This window comes from Leopardus geoffroyi, chromosome A3 (assembly GCF_018350155.1).
Source record: "Leopardus geoffroyi isolate Oge1 chromosome A3, O.geoffroyi_Oge1_pat1.0, whole genome shotgun sequence".
Lineage (NCBI taxonomy): Eukaryota > Metazoa > Chordata > Mammalia > Carnivora > Felidae > Leopardus > Leopardus geoffroyi.
In genome coordinates, this window is record NC_059336.1 from 108,879,748 (window position 1) to 108,900,019 (window position 20,272).

General features: G+C 40.1%; 1 protein-coding gene across 7 annotated transcripts; it reads right to left on the minus strand.

Moving 5' to 3' along the window:
• Nucleotides 1–5,149: 5,149 nt before the first annotated feature.
• On the minus strand, nucleotides 5,150–20,239 carry LOC123581217 (tetratricopeptide repeat protein 39B-like). Of its 7 annotated transcripts, none has more exons than XM_045447086.1 (3): nucleotides 19,916–20,239; nucleotides 16,975–17,069; nucleotides 5,150–7,244 (listed from the first exon to the last, which is right to left on the minus strand). In XM_045447086.1, the coding sequence occupies exon 3, from the start codon at nucleotides 7,126–7,128 to the stop codon at nucleotides 5,362–5,364; it is 1,767 nt and encodes a 588-aa protein (XP_045303042.1). In that variant the 5' UTR covers nucleotides 7,129–7,244; nucleotides 16,975–17,069; nucleotides 19,916–20,239; the 3' UTR covers nucleotides 5,150–5,361. The 7 variants fall into 7 exon arrangements, with proteins under 7 accessions (XP_045303042.1, XP_045303037.1, XP_045303041.1 ...); XM_045447081.1 differs by having other exon boundaries at nucleotides 5,150–7,299; XM_045447085.1 differs by having other exon boundaries at nucleotides 16,975–17,073.
• Nucleotides 20,240–20,272: the final 33 nt, after the last annotated feature.

Here is a 20,272-nt window from a genome sequence, read left to right on the forward strand (position 1 = left end):
GACCCTACTGGGACAGTCAATACCCCAGGGTTGGTAGCAGAAGGCACAAAAGAAGAAAGGTCAGTAAGTAGAAGATTGGGAGGTATTTCTCAAAGACCCTGAATCTGCAAGCAGGGACTTTCCAGAGGAATATACCTATTGTGGGGAACTGATATACTTCATCAGGTCTCAGCCTGGCCTGGAATAGATTTTCCTAAAACTATCTGCCTTGTTCTGATTTGATGCTCCCCATGCCTCGTGACTCCCCCATGCTGGTTCTCTAGACACAGTGTTGATCAGGAGAGGTGATTCTTGAGAGGGAAACGAGCACTTTCTAATCAATAGAAAGGAATAGACCAGAAATCACAAACTAGGGGGCATATCAGGGCATGCAGATAGTTTAATATCTGCACAGTTCAAATTAAAAAAAAATTTTTTTTTAATTTGGAAGTTTTTGTATAGTTTTCCTCTCTCTTCCTCACTAGTTTGTACCACTTTTATTGCTTTTGTTTGGCTGCTCTATATTGTTTACATCAGCTGCCTGATCCCACAGGAAATTGAATTTGCAACTCTGGAATAGTCCCTACTATAAATAAATAAATTAGCAGAGTAAATTATACCTTAATCTCTGGTGGTAAGAACCAGCCTTGGATGTGTCTAGTCAACTCTTGGGCCACTTAAGTGCCAGAAAGCTGGGCTGTGAGTAGCAACTTTACCAAGGAAATGCCAATTCCAAGATTTCCTGTTGGATTTCCATACAGTCTTTTTTAGGTGATTCCTTGGTCTTGTTGCCTTGCCTCCTTCTCATCTGTGCCCTTTTCATACCGTTTGTGTAGCTTATTGTTATTTACACATGTGTTGTGGCACTTACTGTAGGTTGGTTCATTTAATAGTCCTTTCCCACAACCTCCTAATGAGGCTTGAAAGCTGAAACTCAGGGTCACTGGGTGGCTCAGTCGGTTAAGTGCCCCGACTTCGGCTCAGGTGCTGATCTCATAGTTCGTGGGTTTGAGCTCCGCATTGGGCTCTGTGCTGACACCTCAGAGCCTGGAGGCTGCTTCGGATTCTGTGTCTCCCTCTCTCTCTGTGCCCCTCCCCAGCTCATGCTCTGTCTCTCTGTCTCTCTCTCTCAAAAATGAATAAAAACATTTTAGAAAATTAAACAAAAAAAGAAGAAGAAAGCTAAAACTCAATCTGCAGCTTCCCTTGCAGATAGATGGCTATATGAAATACTTCTGGCCAGTGAGATATACATGGAAATCCCCCAGAAGGCTGTCCCTTCTGAAATAAAAAGGCAAAGCCTCCTAAGGAGAAAGCCTTGGGCAATCATAAAGAATGAAATCTTGCCCTTTGCAACAACATGGATGGAACTAGAGTGTATTATGCTAAGTGAAATTCGTCAAGGAAAGACAAATATCATGATTTCACTCATATGTGAAATTTAAGATACAAAACAGATGAACATAAGGGAAGGGAAGCAAAAATAATATGAAAACAGGGAGGGGGACAAAACATAAGAGACTCTTAAATACAGAGAACAAACTGAGGGTTGCTGGTGCGGTTGTGGGTGGGGGGATGGGCTAAATGGGCAAGGGGCATTAAGGAGGACACTTGTTGGGATGAGCACTGGGTGTTATACATAGGGGATGAATCACTGGAATCTACTCTTGAAACCATTATTGCACTATATTCTAACTAACTTGGATGTAAATTAAAAGAATAAATAAATATATTTTTTAAAAACAATGGTGGGCCACAACTGACAGAGAACACTTCTCTGTCACTGTAATTTGTGTGAGCCCTACATTATACATAGAAAACAATTCTGATACTGAGACTCAAAGCTTTATTAGAAAATAAAGATCTTGGGGCGCCTGGGTGGCGCAGTCGGTTAAGCGTCCGACTTCAGCCAGGTCACGATCTCGCGGTCCGTGAGTTCGAGCCCCGCGTCGGGCTCTGTGCTGACCGCTCAGAGCCTGGAGCCTTGTTTCCGATTCTGTGTCTCCCTCTCTCTCTGCCCCTCCCCTGTTCATGCTCTGTCTCTCTCTGTCCCCAAAATAAATAAACGTTGAAAAAAAAAAAAAAGAAAAGAAAGATCTTCAGGGGCACCTGGGTGGCTCAGTTGGTCAAACATCCGACTTCAGCTCAGGTCATGATCTCATGGTTCATGGGTTCGAGCCCCCCATCAGGCTCTGTGCTGACAGCTCGGAGCCTGGAGCCTGCTTTGAATTCTGTGTCTCCCTCTCTCTCTGCCCCTCCCCCGCTTGTGCTCTGTGTCTCTCTCTCTCAAAAATCAACATTAAAAATAATAGTAATAAAGATCTTCAGCAACATGGGTATTTCTCTGGGAAAAGAAATAAATAATTTATTTAAATGTGTTTTAGGGGCACCTGGGTGGCTCAGTCAGTTGAGCATCCAACTCTTAATCACGGCTCAGGTCATGATCTCAGGGTTCATGGGTTCAAGCCCTGCATCAGGCTCTGCGCTGACGTCATGGAGCCTGTTTAGGATTCTGTGTCTGCCTTTCTCTGCCCCTCCCCACTCTCTTTCTCACTCTCTCTCTCTCAAAATAAATAAATAAAATAAAATAAAATAAAAAAAGGAGGAGAAAGCTTTGGGATGCCTGGGTGTGTCAGTCAGTTAAACGTCCAACTTCAGCTCATATCATGATCTCACGGTTTGTGAGTTTGAGCCCCACATCAGGCTGTGTGTGGACAGCTCAGAGCCTGGAGCCTGCTTTGGATTCTGTGTCTCCCTCTCTCTCTGACCCTCACCCATTCTCACTCTGTATCTCTCTCTGTCTCTCTCAAAAATAAACATTAAAAAAAATAGTAGACTTTCAATATATATTTATTTAACCAATTAATTAGTTTGCTATTCCTTGGCAGAAGTTGGGACAAATCACAAGACCATTATTTAGGTGGAGAGTTACTTATTTCATAAGTGACCAAGAACAGAAAAAGCAAATTAACAGGTCAAATTTTAGATTGGCAAAGCAGATAACAAAGGGACCTTTGCTGTTTCTAAGAAAGTAACTTAAATCCTCTGCACTGAGGAACAGTGTATCATTATTCCTACTACTGGTAGTAGTAGTAATAATAAATTGTGTATTAACTCAATCTTAATGAACACAGAAAAAACATGAAATAGGAACTATTATCCCTGCAAAGGACACTGAGGCACAGAGGCCCAAGACCATGTGGCTAGCTAGTGACAGAGCAAGGATACAAATCCAGACAATCAGACCAAAGCCTGCCCTCTTAACCACTATACCATACTAACTAAACAATGGGGGATAATTTAAGCACAGTTGTACATCTAAATTTTTTTTTAATTTTTTTTTTTACATTTATTTATTTTTGAGAGACAGAGAGAGACAGCACGAGCAGGGGAGGGGCAGAGAGAGAGGAAGACACAGAATCCGAAGCAGACTCCAGGCTCTGAGCTGTCAGCACAGAGCCCCACGCAGGGCTCAAACCCAGGGACCACGAGATCACGACCTGAGCTAAAGTCGAACGCTTAACCGACTGAGCCACCCAGGCACCCCAGCACAGTTGTACGTGTAAAAGTCTATTTTTAGTTAATGAAATTTGTGCTTTTCAAAGTCAGCTTTTTAAATCTAAGTACTAGCTCCTCATTGTGTTCCAGTTGATTGCTTGGGACACCCAAAGCATTAAAATAATGTGTTTCACTCATGTGTTTTAACAAACCAGACTTTCCCAGCAAGGTCTGTTTCCAAGGGTGATTTTCCAAGGGAGGACACACACTGTCAGATTTAATGGTCTGGAAATTGAATGGTCTATCCCCAAGGCAGGTAAAGCAATACTGAGCCCCATGCCTACAGCTGCTATATACTCTCAGATTAGCCCACTGACAACAGCAACAGGATAGACACACACGTTTAATTAAGCTGTAGCTCCTTATACCTTAGAGAGGGTAACTAAGGGAGGGCAGGGCAGTAACTAAAATCTCCCTCCATAGGACTAGCCTTTTCTTTTTTCCTACCCAGTGTTATCTATCTTCCCTCCCCTCCTCCTCCAGGTATCTTCAAAGAGTTGGCGGGGGGGGGGGGGGGCTTTTTCTTCTCTACTCTATGGCAAATTATAGACCCATTTTTGAGCTTCCTAGGGAAAAAGGTAAAACAGACTACTGATCACACAGAGGAAAATATCTTCTCTGCTATAAAAAGCCACTAAAAATTACGGTGTAAGCTCGGTCAGTTAAGCATCTGACTCTTGATTTCAGCTCAGGTTGTGATCTCCCGGTTCACGGCATTGAGCCCCAACTCAGGCTCCGCATTGACAGCACCGAGTCTGTTTGGGATTCTCACTCTCTCTCTCTGCCCCCTCCTTGCTCATGCCTGCACTCTCTCAAAATAAATACACATTAAAAAAAAATTACTGTGTAAGAGGGAAAACCAGAGTCTGTGCTGTTCAGTGCATCATTGTTTTGAAATGTCAGTAAAGACCTTAAATGTTTTTTTCTTTCTTTTGAGTGTAAAAACATGTATAAGGCACTGGGATTCCCAGTGTAGCTACGTTTCATATTTTATTTGCAAGTTGTATGCATTATCTAGTGAGAGGTTAAAAAATGTTTTTTGAGTTTTTGAAAATGTTATCTAATGTAATTGAGAAATTCATAACATATAAGAGAGGGGGTTTACTTTTTTTTTTTTAATTTTTAACTTTTATTATTGAGAGACAGAGCATGAGCAGGGTAGGGGCAGAGAGAGGGGGAAACACAGAATCCAAAGCGGGCTCCAGGCTCTGAGCTGTCAGCACAGAGCCTGACGTGGGGCTCAAACTCACAAACCATGAGATCATGACCTGAGCTGAAGTCAGACGCTTAACCAACTGAGCCACCCATGCGCTCCAAGGGAGGGTTTACTTTATAATGTACAGCTGACCCTTGGACAACACGGGTTTGAACTGTGCAGGTTCACTTACATCTGGATTTTTTGTTTGATATGGTACAGCCCTGTAAAGTATATGTTTATGTTATTGGCAGGGCTTCTGGTCAACAGTAGGCTATTAGCGGTTAAATTTGGGGGATGTCAAAAGTTATACATAGATTTTTGACTGCGTGGGGTCAGCGCCCATAATCCCCGTGTTGTTCAACGGTCAACTATACATCCTTTGCCTTTTGTTTTTCAAGAATGGGCATCACTCCATTTGCCAGTCTAAGACATTGCATTTTATAAGTATGGAGAAGGAAAGAGGGAAAAGTAATGGCCAATCCCTTTCTTACTTGTTACTGATCAGATTCTTAGCAGCTGTCTCTTCTTGGATTTCTTCCACAAAGAAATGATTTTTCTACCTGTTTTCTTGCTGGTTGCAGCTACTTCACGCATCATAAACAAAACCATGCTTTGTGTCAAAACCATCACTTTTCTTTAGCTATTTGTTCAAGGGCTATGTGAGCCCTAAACTGTAATCGAGCTTCCATGGAATAGTCTTTGTAGTTTTTTATGTTGTCTAGGTTTTTTGTTGCACTGTCATAATCTCCTTTTAGATAGTAGAGAATTCCTAGTTCGTAGTAAGTATATGGCACCAAATAGTGGTCATATTTTAACAATTTCTCCTTCTGAAGGACACGATTAAAGTAACGCTCAGCCATTGAATATCTGCCCAAATGTTTCAGGCACAGACCTTTCAGCAAATTTAACAGACTTATGTCATCTGTGCCATACTCGGTATTTGGATTTTTTCGTAAGAGGTCTTCTCCTTTATCAATTATCGACAGCCAGCTTGAAATAAGGTCTAGTTTTTTGCTCATGACTCGGAAACCACTCCAGGCGTAAATGAACTCCAGAATGGGCTGTGCTGTAAACCAGCCTGTGGTGGTGCCATAGCGCTGCCCCTTCTCGGCGATGAACTTTTCTATTGGCACAGAAGTTCCCAAAATTTTGATTCTCAGGCTATCCACTTTCAAGAAGAGAGAGCTTATGTCCTCACTCACTGATTTCACAGAATCTGAAGGGAGCAAGGAGAGTAGCATAGCTTTACTGTACATGTATATTGCCTTAGACCACCTGCTGTTACGAGACAGTATATCAGCGTAGTGGTGAGCCTGCTTCCAATTCCGCAGAAAGATGTGGCACCACATGAGTTCCCAGTAACAGAGGTGATGAACCTGCTTCCATTCATTTTGAATAAAAATGCACTCCTCTAATATTAACCGGGCATTTTCAAAATTTCCTTTCAGCATACTAAAACGTGCCTGAAAAAATTTAAGTATGACACAGTTTGGAAATTTCTGGAGGTAGATTAGGAAGAGATCCTCTACAGCAGAACTGTGGCCCTTTTCAGCACCAATAGCTACATAGATGTACGTGTAATAAAAGACTAGAGTCAAAACACTTAAGATATTATTTATATGGGATTTGGATGCACTCTCGTGAAGCAGAGTCAAGCCTACCTCTCTATCACCAGAATATCCAACAATATTGAGTAGTTTAAGTGTCTTTGGTGGCACAAGTGATAATAGCAGATTGAATGCTCCAAGTCCAAATTTTACTCCTTCAACCAGGTGTCTGTAGGTTTTGCTGTGGTTGTTAGGCATCTGTGTTAATACCTGTTGGCAGTCTTTGTATATTTGGTAACTTAACCCGATGTTGATTGCACATTTAAGAAAACCAAGCATACTGTCATCCTGTATAAATGTGACAGTGGATTTCAGAATCAAACACTCCGCGTAGCAGACTTCAGCATGCAGTTCCTCCTCTTTGATAGTCTTTATTCCCTGTTTACTCACGAGATGAGAAAAATTCATCATCCTAGACTTTCTTCGGAAATTGTTACAGGTTTTCAAAGCTTCCCTTGCAGTAGCCATTCCAGTCTGTATATCCTGTGGATCAAAAGTCAAAACGGCCTTGACAACCATAAGGATATTATAGATTAGAGCATGGTATATGCTGGTTTTCGACCATGGATGAATGAGATTTATGGCATCTGAGAATCTGTTATTTAGAAATAAATACAATCCAGTTGTGCACTCTTCCAGGGAAGATTTTAGGTTCATGGTTGTGGCCACAGGGATCATTTCATAGGCATCTTCAAACTTTTCCTCGTCACCTTCTGTCTTACTCAGGACACATGATGTCAAGTCATTCCCTTTATCATTTTCTCTTTTACTTACAGTAACGGACATCTTTGCTTCCCTACTTTGAGACGGGAATTATTTGAAGGGGAGCGATGTGGCTGCAGTGAGGGTAGCTCCTGCTCTCCCGACTGGGCTCACTTCTTCCACGGCCCGAAGTGTCACTGCTACAACCGAGGCAGACAAACTAATAGTGTGGGTGTAGCATTAGGATATTCTCATCTATGCCAGACAAAGGGGGGGGGGGTGTGAAGATAATTTATTTACCTAGAAGAAGTACTTCTGAAAAGTTCAAATCATTTGTAATATATAGAAAACATGTGAAGCAAATCATTTGCAAACAAAAAGAGTTCTTTTGTCGGTACTATACATTTTCAGAAATGTTAATGGAGGAAGGCTCCTTCCCTTTAAAAGAAACATGTTTGACTATAGTTGACACACTCCCTATTTTTTCCCCCTCAGTTTTATTGAGGTAAAACTGACAAAACTGGAAGATAATTAAAGTATGTAACATGATGGTTTGGGGGAAATGAGAACATTTTTCTACTCTCAGCAAATTTCACTTATACAAAACAGTGTTACCAACTTAGTCACCATGTTATATATTAGATCCTCAGACCTTATTCATCTTATAACTGAAATTTTGTATTTTTTTCACTAACCTCTCCCTATTTCACCTACCCTTACCCCCAAACTCCTTGTTCTTGATGTTCTCATAAGGGGACTTTTCTGCTAGAGGAATACTCTGGGCTGACTTCTGACTGGGAACAGATAAAAGAACCTGGACCAGTGTTGCTCTATGCCTTCTGAATTCCTCCTTCTGGAATTGGCCTGTTCAAAGTCTGAAACCAAAAACCAGGAAGCCTGTCTTTTCTGCTCTCCAGCTGCGCCTGGGACCAGGTGGGCAAATCTGTTTAATTAGGGGGTAAAGCATCAGCCAGCCCACTTGGCAGCCCATCACGTCTGAAATCACAGTAACGATCAACTTAATCAAAAAGGTCATGTTTTGGTGTCCTTCTGCCTGACTCCTGCATCTGGATCCCATTGGTTCTGAACTCAGGCAGGAAAAGGGATGTTATTTATTGATCCCTAACAGGCCATCTCTTCCTCCTCCAACTCTTGTATTCCCTCTCTAGATGGTTGATACTATCATCCACATTAGATCTCTCTCTCTCTCTCTTTTTTTACCCCCTCCAAAACCCTGTCAGATCTACTTGCTGAATGCAGTACCTCTTGTCTTCCAAATCACCCTGGACATTCTTTAACAAGGCTTGTTACTAGCATGGTCAAATGCACAGACTGTGAAGTTAGACTGCTTAGGTTTGAATCCTGATTCTGCCATTTGCTTGGCCTCACTGTGCCTCTGTTTCCTTACGTGCAAATAGAGAATAATAGTACTTCTACCAAAGAGTGGTTGGCAGGATTAGGTAATTTAATATATGTAAAGTGGTCAGGACAGTACCTGGCATACATAGGAAATACTCAATACTCAATATTATTCTATACACTGCCCCCCAACCCCATAGTCTGGCACATAGCAGGTGCTCGCCAAATTACTTTTTATTTTATTTTTTCAAATTGTTTTAAATGAGGTGTGGGATGTAGACTGCTGTGTGTGGGAGTCCCACAGCTTTTGGTGATAGAGGTGGAGTCATCCTCCTATCACTCTTTTGCCTAAAATGTTCTACCTGAAATGTCTTTACCTGTCTGCTTGTCTACTTCTTAAAAAATGTATCCTTTATTTTTTTAAGTTTTATTTATTTTGAGAGAGAGAGAGAGAGAGAGGGAGAGAGAGAGCAAACCCCAGAGCACACACATGCATGCAGGGGAGAGACAGAGAAGTAGGGAGAGAATCCCTGCACCTTCAGTGCAAAGCCCGATGTGGGGCTCGATGGTGGGCCCCACATGGGGCTCTAATCTCACCACGTGTGAGATCATGACCTGAGCCAGAATTAAGACTGACCCAGTGGCACCTCTGCTTGTTTACTTAAAAAAAATTTTGTTTAATGTTTATTTATTTTTGAGAGAGACAGAGCATGAGTGGGGGAAGGACAGAGAGAGAGGGACACAGAATATGAAGCAGGCTCCAGGCTCCGAGCTGTCATCACAGAGCCCAATGCAGGGCTCGAACTCACAAGCTGTGAGATCATGACTTGAGCCAAAGTTGGATGCTTAGCCAACTAAGTCCCCCAGGCACCCCATCTGCTTGTCTACCTTAAAAGGATCAATCTAGTGGGGCGCCTGGCTGGCTCAGTTGGTAGATCATGCAACTCTTGATCTCAGGGTTGTAAACTTGAGCCCTACATTGGGTGTAGAGATAACTTAAAAATAAAATCTTAAAAAATAATAAAAAATGGATCAATCTAGTGAGAATGGATTAGGGAACAGTAATACTAAGCCAGGAAGATCAGTCAAGTAGGGGGCTTGAGTGGGAGAGGCTGAAGGTACAGAAAGGAACAATTCAATGAAAAGAAAGCAGAGGGGGATGCACAGAGCACAAGTGCAGGAAGGAGTAGCCTTGGATGAGAATAACCTCTTGCACTAAATACAAGAGACTTCCTTTCTGTCATTCATTCAATACAGACTGAATTGAGCTCCTTCTATAATACCAAGCACTGTTCTTAGTGCTGGGGATACAGCAGTGAACAAAACAAAGACCTGGGTCCCATGGAAAACAATAAACAAAGGAATAAATAACATGTCAGCAGTTGATTTTTGCTGTAAAGAAGAGTAAACCAGATTAAGACAGAATGAGGAATTTAGAGAGTGATGGGGTGTGAGGTACTTGGTATTTTATGTAGGGCAGTCAGGGAAGGCCTCCCCGATAACGTCACATTTGAGCAGAGATGTAGATGATGTGAAAGTCTCTTGATCTCTTCTTTCAGTCTAAGATAAGTGAACATTCTATGTGTTCCCATGATGTCTTGTGCTTACCTCTATCCTAGCACTTGATATATATATATATATATATTTTTTTTTTTTTTAAATATGTCTTCTTTTTGCATCATGTATATCTATCTTCATCACCAAGTACAATGGTTGGCACTCAATCATTAAACTAAATTAGCATTAAAAAATTTTTTTTTAATGTTTATTTATTTTTGAGACACAGAGTGCAAGTGGGGGAAGGACAGAGAGTGAGGGAGTCACAGAATCTGAAGCAGGCTCCAGGCTCTGAGCTGTCAGCACAGAGCCTGATGTGGGGCTCGAACTCACAAACTGTGAGATCACGACTTGGGCCAAAGTCAGACACTTAACTGACTGAGCCACCCAGGCGCCCCAAAATTAGCATTTGTTGAATGGCTAGGACAGTTTTCAATTTATATACACTAAGACAAATCTAAAACCAAGTAACCATGTAACTGTTAAAACTATGAGACTCAGAAACATGTAACAGTGAATACTACAAAGAATTGATGTCCTGGGGTGCCTGGGTGGCTCAGTGGGTTGAGTGTCTTCAGCTGAGTGACTTCAGTTCATGACCTTGTGGTCCACGGGTTCGAGCCCAGCATTGGGCTCTGTGCTGACAGCTCAGAGCCTGGAGCCTGCTTCAGATTCTGTGTGTGTCTCTCTCTCTGGCCCTCCCTCACTTGTGCTCTCTCTCTCTCTCAAAAATAAATAAACATTAAAAAAAAAAAAAAAAAAAAGAGGGGCGCCTGGGTGGCTCAGTTGGTTAAGCGTCCGACTTCGGCTTGGGTCATGATCTCGCGGTCCGTGAGTTCGAGCCCTGCGTCGGGCTCTGTGCTGACAGCTCAGAGCCTGGAGGCTGTTTCAGATTCTGTGTCTCCCTCTCTCTGACCCTCCCCAGTTCATGCTCTGTCTCTCTCTGTCTCAAAAATAAATAAATGTTAAAAAAAAAAATTAAAAAAAAAAAAAGAATTGATATCCTTAATATAGTAAGAGTTCCTAAAACTCAACTAAGAAAAAGCACCCCATCAGAAAAATCAGCAAAGGGTATAAATGAATTGCCAATTAGCATAATGTTGAATCTCATTGTAAATAATAAAATACAAATTAAAAAATTATATACCCATCTTAAAAATGAAATTTGGCAGATTAAAAAAATTCATGCAGTGTTAATGAAGGTGCAGAGAACCAAGTATTTTTGTGGACTTCTTGGTGGGTATATAAATGCTACAACCATTTTGGAGAGCTATTTGGCAACATGTTTTAAAAGCTTTAATATTTTTTTATACTCCTTTTTTAAATGTTTACTTATTTATTTTGAGGGGAAGAGGAGCAGAGAGAGGGAGAGAGAATCCCAAGCAGGTCAGTGCTGTCAGTGCAGAGCCCAACATGGGACTCAAACCCATGAACTGTGAGATCGTAACCTGTGCCAAAATCCAGTCAGATGCTTAATCGACTGAGCTACCCAGGCCCCCCTTTTTATACTCTTTGACCCAACAATTTCACTTATGGAATTATTCTAAAGAAATTATCAGGGATGTACATAAATATCTATAAAAGTTATATACACTTCAACATTATTTATAATACAAAAAGTGAAAATAATCTAAATTTCTTACAAGAGAGGATATTGATGAAATGGAATACTGTGCCAATACTATAATGTTGAGGAGTATTTAATGACTTGGCAAATTGTTTATGGTGTAATGCACTATATTGGTTGGGGTTCTCCAGAGAAACATAACCAATACCAGATATATATAAAATAATATATAAAACAAGGAATTGGCTCATACAATTCTGGAGGCTGAGAAGTCCCAAGATTTGTAAAAGGCAAACTGAAGCCCAGGAGCCAATGGTATAAATCCTAATCTGAAAGCTGGCAGGCTCAAAATCCAAGGAGAGCTAATTTTTCAGTTAAGAGTCATAAGACAGGAAAAGACTGGTGTCCTGGCTCAGGCAGTCACATAGGAGAAATTCCTTCTTGCTCAGCCTTTTGTTCTATTCAGGCCTTCAATTGATTGGATGAGACCCACCCACATTAGGGGAGGCAATCTGCTTTACTCAGTCTACTGATTCAAATGTTAATCTCATCCAAACACCCTCACAGACACGCCCAGAATAGCGTCTGACCAAATTCTGGGCATCTGTGTGGACCAGTCATGTTGACACATAAAGTTAACCATAACATGTACTATTTGCAAAACTATATAATTTTTTTTCAAAGAAGTGATACATGCATATGTAAAAATTGAAACTATAAATTCCAGATTATTAATAATGGTGATATCAGAGTGGCAGCATTATGGATAACATTTATCAACATTCAATAATTATCAACTTATCAACATTCAATAAATATTGAGTACCTACTATATGATAAAGACTATGCTAGGAACTAGCATACATTGGTTAATGAGGTAGATTTGGGCCCTGCCCTCACAAAATTCATAGCCTGGTATTTGTACTTTTTTCCTATTTTATATAGTTTCTATAATCAACATATTACTTATAATCGGGGGAAAAAAGCTTGTAATAGTTTTGCATGCTTTATCTCATGTAATTCTCACAACGGTATGAGGTGGGTATTACTGTCATTTCTCTTTTATGCATGGGGAAACTGAGTCCAAGTGAAGTTAAGTGGCCTGCCCCAAATCATAGTTGGTATGTGTAGGAACAGGATTCAAACCTAGGTAGTGGGACTGCAGACCTCACAGTCATTGTCAACAGTACAGCATGAGCTAACTTCTGTTTTTCAAAAGATTGGATTTTTTTTTTCTGCTTTTCTGTATTTTCCATTTTCTACAACATAAGTAAATTATTTTTATAATTTAAGAAAGTTTTTACATTTTCAATTTAATATCATATGGATAATATTTTTGTGGTTTGTGGGTTTTTTTTGTTTTTTGTTTTTAAGTAGGCTCCATGCCCAATGGGCCTTGAACTCTGACTCCAGGATTGAATCACATGTTCTACTGACTGAGCCAGCCAGGTACCCTTACATGGATAATAATCTTATCCATGTGATCCAATGGAATAATTGAACTAAATACAGAATATACAACCTGCTGTCTAAAATAATTCAAAAATTTGAATGGTATTGATTATTAGCTTTGAATCATTTTTGAAAGTATCCTTGAACGTATATTATGAATGAATACAAATGAGACAATGAATGTATAAAGCATTTATGTGATTTTTCTGGAACTAAGTAGTAAATTGCAGAGACAGGATTAAATTTCAAGTCTTTTGAATCCCAGGTCATTGCTCTTTTCATTAACTCAGGCTGTATTCATGAAAGAGGTAGCTGGATGACCTTGGGCAAATCACTTAATTTTCCTGATTCTAGGAAGTGATACATTTAAGTTAAGTTTTTAAAGTATGAGTAGGTGGGGCCCCTGGGTGGCTCAGTTGGTTGGGCCAATGACTTCGGCTCAGGTCACGATCTTCCAGTTTATGAGTTCAAGCCCCGCATCGTGCTCTGTGCTGACAGCTCAGAGCCTGGAGCCTACTTCAGATTCTATGTCTCCCCCTCTCTCTACCCCTACCCTGCTCACGCTCTGTGTCTCTCTGTCTTTCAATAATAAATAAATGTTTAAAAAAATTTTTTTTAATAAATAAATAAACTACGAGTAGGACTTTCATAGGTAGGATTGTTTGTAGGAACAATCAAGGAATATTAATATATATATATATATTTTTTTAAGTTTATTCATTCTTGAGAGACAGAGCATGAGTGGGAGAGGGGCAGAGAGAGAGAGAGACAGAATCCGAAGCAGGCTCCAGGCTCTGAGCTGTCAGCACAGAGCCCAATGTGGGGCTCAAACCATGAACCGTGAGATCATGACCTGAGCCCAAGTCGGACGCTTAATGGACTGAGCCACCCTTGAGGTGCCCCTCAAGGAATATTAATATTAAAGGATAAGAATAGCATAAGGAAAGCGGCAGAGGTTTGTCCCAAAATGAGCAGTTTGTGTTTTATTTGTAAAGTGAAAAAAAAAAGAGTTAATAAATATAAATACTTAGTATAGTGCCTGGCACATAGTAAATGCTTAATGAATACTAACGTTTAGTAAGATATTTGGGGGCTAGAGCTCTCTTTTGATATGAGAGAAAAATGATGCCCAGAAAGTTTGTGACAGATCTAGGATAACATGATTAGTTAATAATAAAGATGAGAACGTATGTTGTCGGACTTCCCAATTCAACACTTTTGCCACTTCACCATATTTATGCTGGAATATGGCTGTAAACACAGGCTGAGAAGTGATCACGGACTGTGGGGAATTATACTCTACACCAATGATTTGCAAATTGCTGGAGGCTGTTTTTCCAAAGGAAGAACACCCAGGCTAACATAATCAGTACTATATCAAAATTATACACTAATTGGGGTGTCCATTTGGCTCAGTTGGTAGAGCACGCAACTCTTGATCTCAGGGTCCCTGAGTTTAAGCCCCACATTGGGCGTGAAGTCTAGTTAAAATTAAAAATGAATAAATAAATAAATAAATAAATAAATAAATAAATAAATAAAACTTATATACTAATTATAAGTGTTATATCTGAATTAGTGAAAAGTTAAAGGATATTTTGAAAGAATGAAATTCTATATATTCTAAAGTTTGTGTGTGTGTGTGTGTGTGTGTGTGTGTGTGTGTATAGGCTATAAATGTGCTTTATTAAAGAAAGGAAACAACATATTGCCAAACTGACCCTCAGATATATTGTATTACTTCACATTCTGATGTGTATAACTGCCAATTTCACTGCACTCCTGACAAAAATAGCATGTTGTTTTAATTTGCATTTAGGATAGACGTTTTTCGGGCGCCTGGGTGGCGCAGTCGGTTAAGCGTCCGACTTCAGCCAGGTCACGATCTTGCGGTCCGTGAGTTCGAGCCCCGCGTCAGGCTCTGGGCTGATGGCTCAGAGCCTGGAGCCTGTTTCCGCTTCTGTGTCTCCCTCTCTCTCTGCCCCTCCCCCGTTCATGCTCTGTCTCTCTCTGTCCCAAAAATAAATAAACGTTGAAAAAAAAAAAAAAAAGGATAGACGTTTTTCTTCTTCTTTGTGGTTTTTTACTTGTTTTTTTTCTTTTAACTTATTTTTTATTGAGTGAAGTCATTTTTTTTTAAAGGAAGCTCTATGCCCAACATGAGGCTTGAACTCAAGACCCTGAGATCAAGAGTCACATGCTCTACTTACTGAGGCAGCCAAGTGCCCTGTCATTCTTTGTTCTTAACTAGCAATTCCAGACTCCTGGACTTTGGGAACTAGGTAGATCTGAGAAATACTGGGGGATGGAGGGCACAAACATTTTTCTACCAAGAAAACATGAGAGGCATCTGGGTGACTCACTGGGTTAAGCATCTGACTTGGTTTCAGCTCAGGTCATGATCTCATGGTTTGTGAGTTCAAGCCCTGTGCTGGGCTCTATGCTGACAGCGCAGAGCCTGCTTGGGATTCTCTCTCTCTCTCTCTCTCTCTCTCTCTCTCTCTCCTTCTCTCTCTGCCCCTCCCCTGCTCACATATACTCTCTCTCTCAAAATAAATAAATACACTTAAAGAAAAAGAAAGAGAGAAAACATGAGAGGGGGGCCCGGCTGGTTCAGTCAGAGAAGCATGTGACTCTTGATTTTGGGGCTTGAGTTCAAGCTCCACGTTGGGCATAGAGATTACAATAAACACATAAACAAACAAACAAATAAAATAAAAAAAGAAGACATGAGAGTTAAAAAAATTACTTAGCATCCTTTCATTAAAAAAAAAATGCGGAGGCGCCTGGGTGGCTCAGTCGGTTAAGCGGCCGACTTCGGCTCAGGTCATGATCTCGCAGTCTGTGGGTTCCAGACCTGCGTCAGGCTCTGTGCTGACAGCTCAGAGCCTGGAGCCTGTTTCAGATTCTGTGTCTTCCTCTCTCTGACCCTCCCCCGTTCATGCTCTGTCTCTCTCTGTCTCAAAAATAAATAAACGTTAAAAAAATTTTAAAAAAATGCGAAGAGGAACATTTAAAAGAGTAAGAAAGACATAGTCACAGAATAAAAGATGGCTTTTTCAGGAAAAGAGTGGTTGGCAATATTTCCAATTTTTCTGGAATTGGGAGATATTTTTATCAAAGTTCTGACAGTCCTTGTGGGAAGATTTGGGAACCACTGCATTTGCCATGCTACAATTCTTGGTCTTAGTCTCATTTGAAAAACGAAGTGGTTAGACTAATGATTTAATACAATTCCTCCTGTTTCTCTGTGTTCCAAACCATTTCTTTCATATGCAGTCTAAACTCATCTATTTGAGTTGCAGTGTATGTACCCATTTGTCACTGGCTTGAGAATAGGTTTTCTACTTGCCTTTTTAAAAAAAGGTGTACTTAATCTTATAGAAATTAGCTGCAAAGACTAAACTTTGTAATAAAAAGCAACAATGTCCCCATTGCTCATGAATACGTTATCTCCCCATTCCACAGACAAATGCTCTTGCGTAGAACCTTTAAGGTTTCAGCATTTGATTTGCGGATTCCTGTAGATATACTTTTCACGAAGAAAATTTCTTCTTCTGAGTTGTTGCTTCTTATATGAGTCAGATTGTTTTTGTCTCTGTGGACAGGGTCAAAGGAGAAAAGTGACAATTCCACTTAGAGGTCGGTAAGTGAAGAGACAAAGATGTCTTCGGAGTGGCTACGTAAGGCTGGTCACCATATTTCAGGGTCTTCTCCCCAGCTTTGCCCAAACAAAACTTCAGTTTTGTCAATGCACCCAAGTCATATCAAACTTTGAGCAACTGACAAAGGTTAATCAAACCACCGCTCCTCTCTCTCCTCCTCCCCCTTCTCCTTCTAACATTTCTTGAGCACTCAATATGTGCTAGACAGTGGGCAATGTTATTTGCCTGATTTACCTCGTCTACGTCTAACAACTCTCTGAGATGGGCCACTACTATCAAAGCCTATTTTGCAGATGAGGAGGCTGAAGTGGGCGGAGATTAGCTACTTACTCAAGGCTAGGCAGCTATCCAATAGTGGAGCCCAGCTTCAAACCCAACTCTGGCACACTCCACGAGCTCCTCCTCTTCATCACTACACCCACCGCCTGTCTTAAGGAAAAGATTCGTGAACAAAAATCATTTTTATTGTTTTACAGTAGAGAATATTCATTTCCAGGGACTAGAAGGTCAGTATCCAAATATTAAATAAGGGAAGTCAATGGTCTTGCGCATCTTTAAATACAACTGGGAGCTGGCTGATAACATAGGTTCTCTGCTATCTGTGCTGAATGAATTGCTCGACTCTGTCCACACTAGTCTAGCTCTTCCTAGTTAAGACAACAAGCTGACCATTAATTAGTTTCATTAATCCTTCTTTAGAGAAGGAGCAACATAATTGACACAACTGGTTAGGGTTGGATGGTTTTACAGTTTCACACTTTTTAATACAATCAGGCATTCCTCAGAAAGCCTCATTTTTACTAGATTGTTTTATACTCCTAAACTACGCATTTAGGTATTATTTGTATCAGGGGAGCACTCTTGCATCACATTTTTGCTCTTCACTCCTTGAAGCTGATCAAGGCTCTAACGTTCTTTAACTGTTGCTCTCCCTACCCCATCTCCATATTTCAGTACTGACTGTAGTTCAGTACTTGGCTAATGAAAAGTTAATTTCTTTATACAATATGAAAGAATTATAAACATGCCTCTGAGGATTTTTCCTTCCTAGAATTTCGTAAGAGCATCCTAGACAGAACTGAAGATTATGAAATGTTGAAAAAAGAAAAGAAAGTTGTACTTGAATACAGATCTTTGGACTGACCCACAGTACATAAATTTACAGCACATCCATGAATACATATTAAAAGACTAGTGTTTGTAAGTACAGACTATTTCTTTATATTAAAAACAGTACATGTACAAAAGGTCTAAACTTGTTTTTGTTTTAAGGTTTCCACATGCAAGCTAAAATAGTGGCAATGATTTAAAAGTGAAACTAAAATGGAGAAGAAAATATGATAGAGTTAACTTTTTCTTTAATGCTTTTCTGGAAAAACTGAATCTAGAAAAAGCAGATAAATTTTGAAAGCTGCTGTAAAAGGATTAAGAATGAACTCACCCTTTCCTAAACTAATAACATAATCAGTTTTTAACAACAGTAACATGTTAAGCATTACTCAAAACTGCATATTAGGAAATCTTAGAATATTCATTGAATTAAGTAGCTTTCATATTCCAGTTAAATCTGGGAACGTCATCCTAATTTAACACACAATCCTATAGGCAAAATTTATATGGCTGAAACTGATTTCAAAAGAAATCAGTAGGAATAGAAGTACTCCATACAATATCTCCCTGATTTGGATTGATGTTTAGTGAAAATAACTGGTTATGTGTCAGAGTGAGTGTTGAGTATAATAGTGTGTGGAAATTCTATGAGGGACTATTGTTTTTTCATGGTGCCTAGGATAGCAAACCCAGCCTAGAACTGGCCCTCCTTTAATAGAGATAAATAACATGCAATTAGCTTATCAAAGCACCTAGAGAGGCAGGCAAGCCAGTCTGGGTTTACCCCTTTTCCTTTAATGTGCTTGAAAGCAGTTTAAGTTGGAAAATTGTTTCTTTTCTTATTTTTATACCGTTACTTTAAAAATTCTCTTTAGTACAGCAGACTTGGTATTCAGAACAAAAACTATTTACTGAGGCCTAATAGTATAATAAGTACTATCTTTCAATAAGTTACCTACAGTTTGCCCCACAACAATTTTCATAAATTCTTAATAAAAGAAAGTCAAATTAGTGAGGCTTGACAGGATTGATAATGTCTTTCAGGGATATATAAAATGATCTTTATCATTTAATCCTTTGAGAAGAACCCTGCCCGTTAAGTAGATAACAAAGATCAAGGAGACTAAGAGAGAACAACTATAACATATTTTATAGAACTTCTATTTTCTTGCTAGAATTTTCTTGCAATGTATACACTTTCCATAATTCGAGAAGTCTGAAAAAAATATATGAATTTGTAGCATTATCAGAAGAGGATCCATACTTTATTCACCAACTAAATCTCCTTTCTCTTGTACTCTGTACCACATACCTATATACATCACATTAAGTTACAAATGAGAAACATAAAACTACAAATACCTAAGGATTTCATCTTTCATGTGAACCAATCCAACTCATGTATTCCAAATATTCACGATGAATTGTCTTTTGTGTGTGTGTTTGTGTGGCTGGTGAAAAAGAAGTTGAATCTGTTTGGCAGATACATTGTATAAAATCAAAACTGAAAAATACAGCATAGGAAGTATAGTAATATTGCAATAAAGTTCTGTGACAGATGGTCACTAATGGTGAACACGGAGTACTGACTATAACGAATTGTTCAAACACTATGTTGTACACGTGAAACTAATGTAACATTGTATATTACTTAATAAAAGTAAAAAATCAAGTCAAATTTGATTTTTCAGTGATTCTATCTGAAGAAAAGGTTTACATTTATTTTATGAAGAGAGTGGCTGAGCAGCAAGGCTTATTAGTCAAAGACAATTTAACAATGTCTCAGTGCTCAGGATATGAGTATTAGTGGATGAGATGTGATACTATAATACAAAGCAGAAAGCACTAGAAAGGAAGCACAAATAACTCTGTGTGCTTCAAATGCAAATAATTTCATAACTGCCACTAGCTAGAATGCTTTAAGGATTTAGGGCTTTTGCACAATTTCAGTATCACCGGAAAATAAAACAAAGTACTCCATTCCTTTGTCCCCCAGACTCCAAGAACTCGGACCGTGTTGATGAAAATTGGTTCTGAAGGGGCTGGAGGGTCGGTGCAGTCCCTGGGGGCGCCACTCCTTTTTGAGGCCCATGGTGCAGAGACCACTACACAGAATGGCGGGGTTCATTGGAGTTCTCACCCTGGTCAAACTCCCGATTACCTCTGATGAGCCTCAAAGATGACTGAGCAGCAGTTTAGGCCAGGTCCCCCAGCAGAAAGGCGGCGACAGCTGCAACATCAGCGGTTAAATTTTACAGCCTTTCATAACGCCGGTCTCAGAGGTACCTACAGTAAGATTGCTAGAGTTGGGGGTCCCTAGTACGGGGAAAGAAGGGAGGGAGAAGGGAAGGAAAATGAGGAGGGTACAGGAAAAGGGGGAGAGGAGGGGGCGGGACACCGCGGGGAAGTCCGAGGGTTTACTGGCTAGATCTGGCGTTCCCATGGAAACGTATCCCTCCGCCCGACCCAGCTTCTTAGCTTCATCAGTTCCCTCCGCGCGGCTTCTCTACTGTTTCCG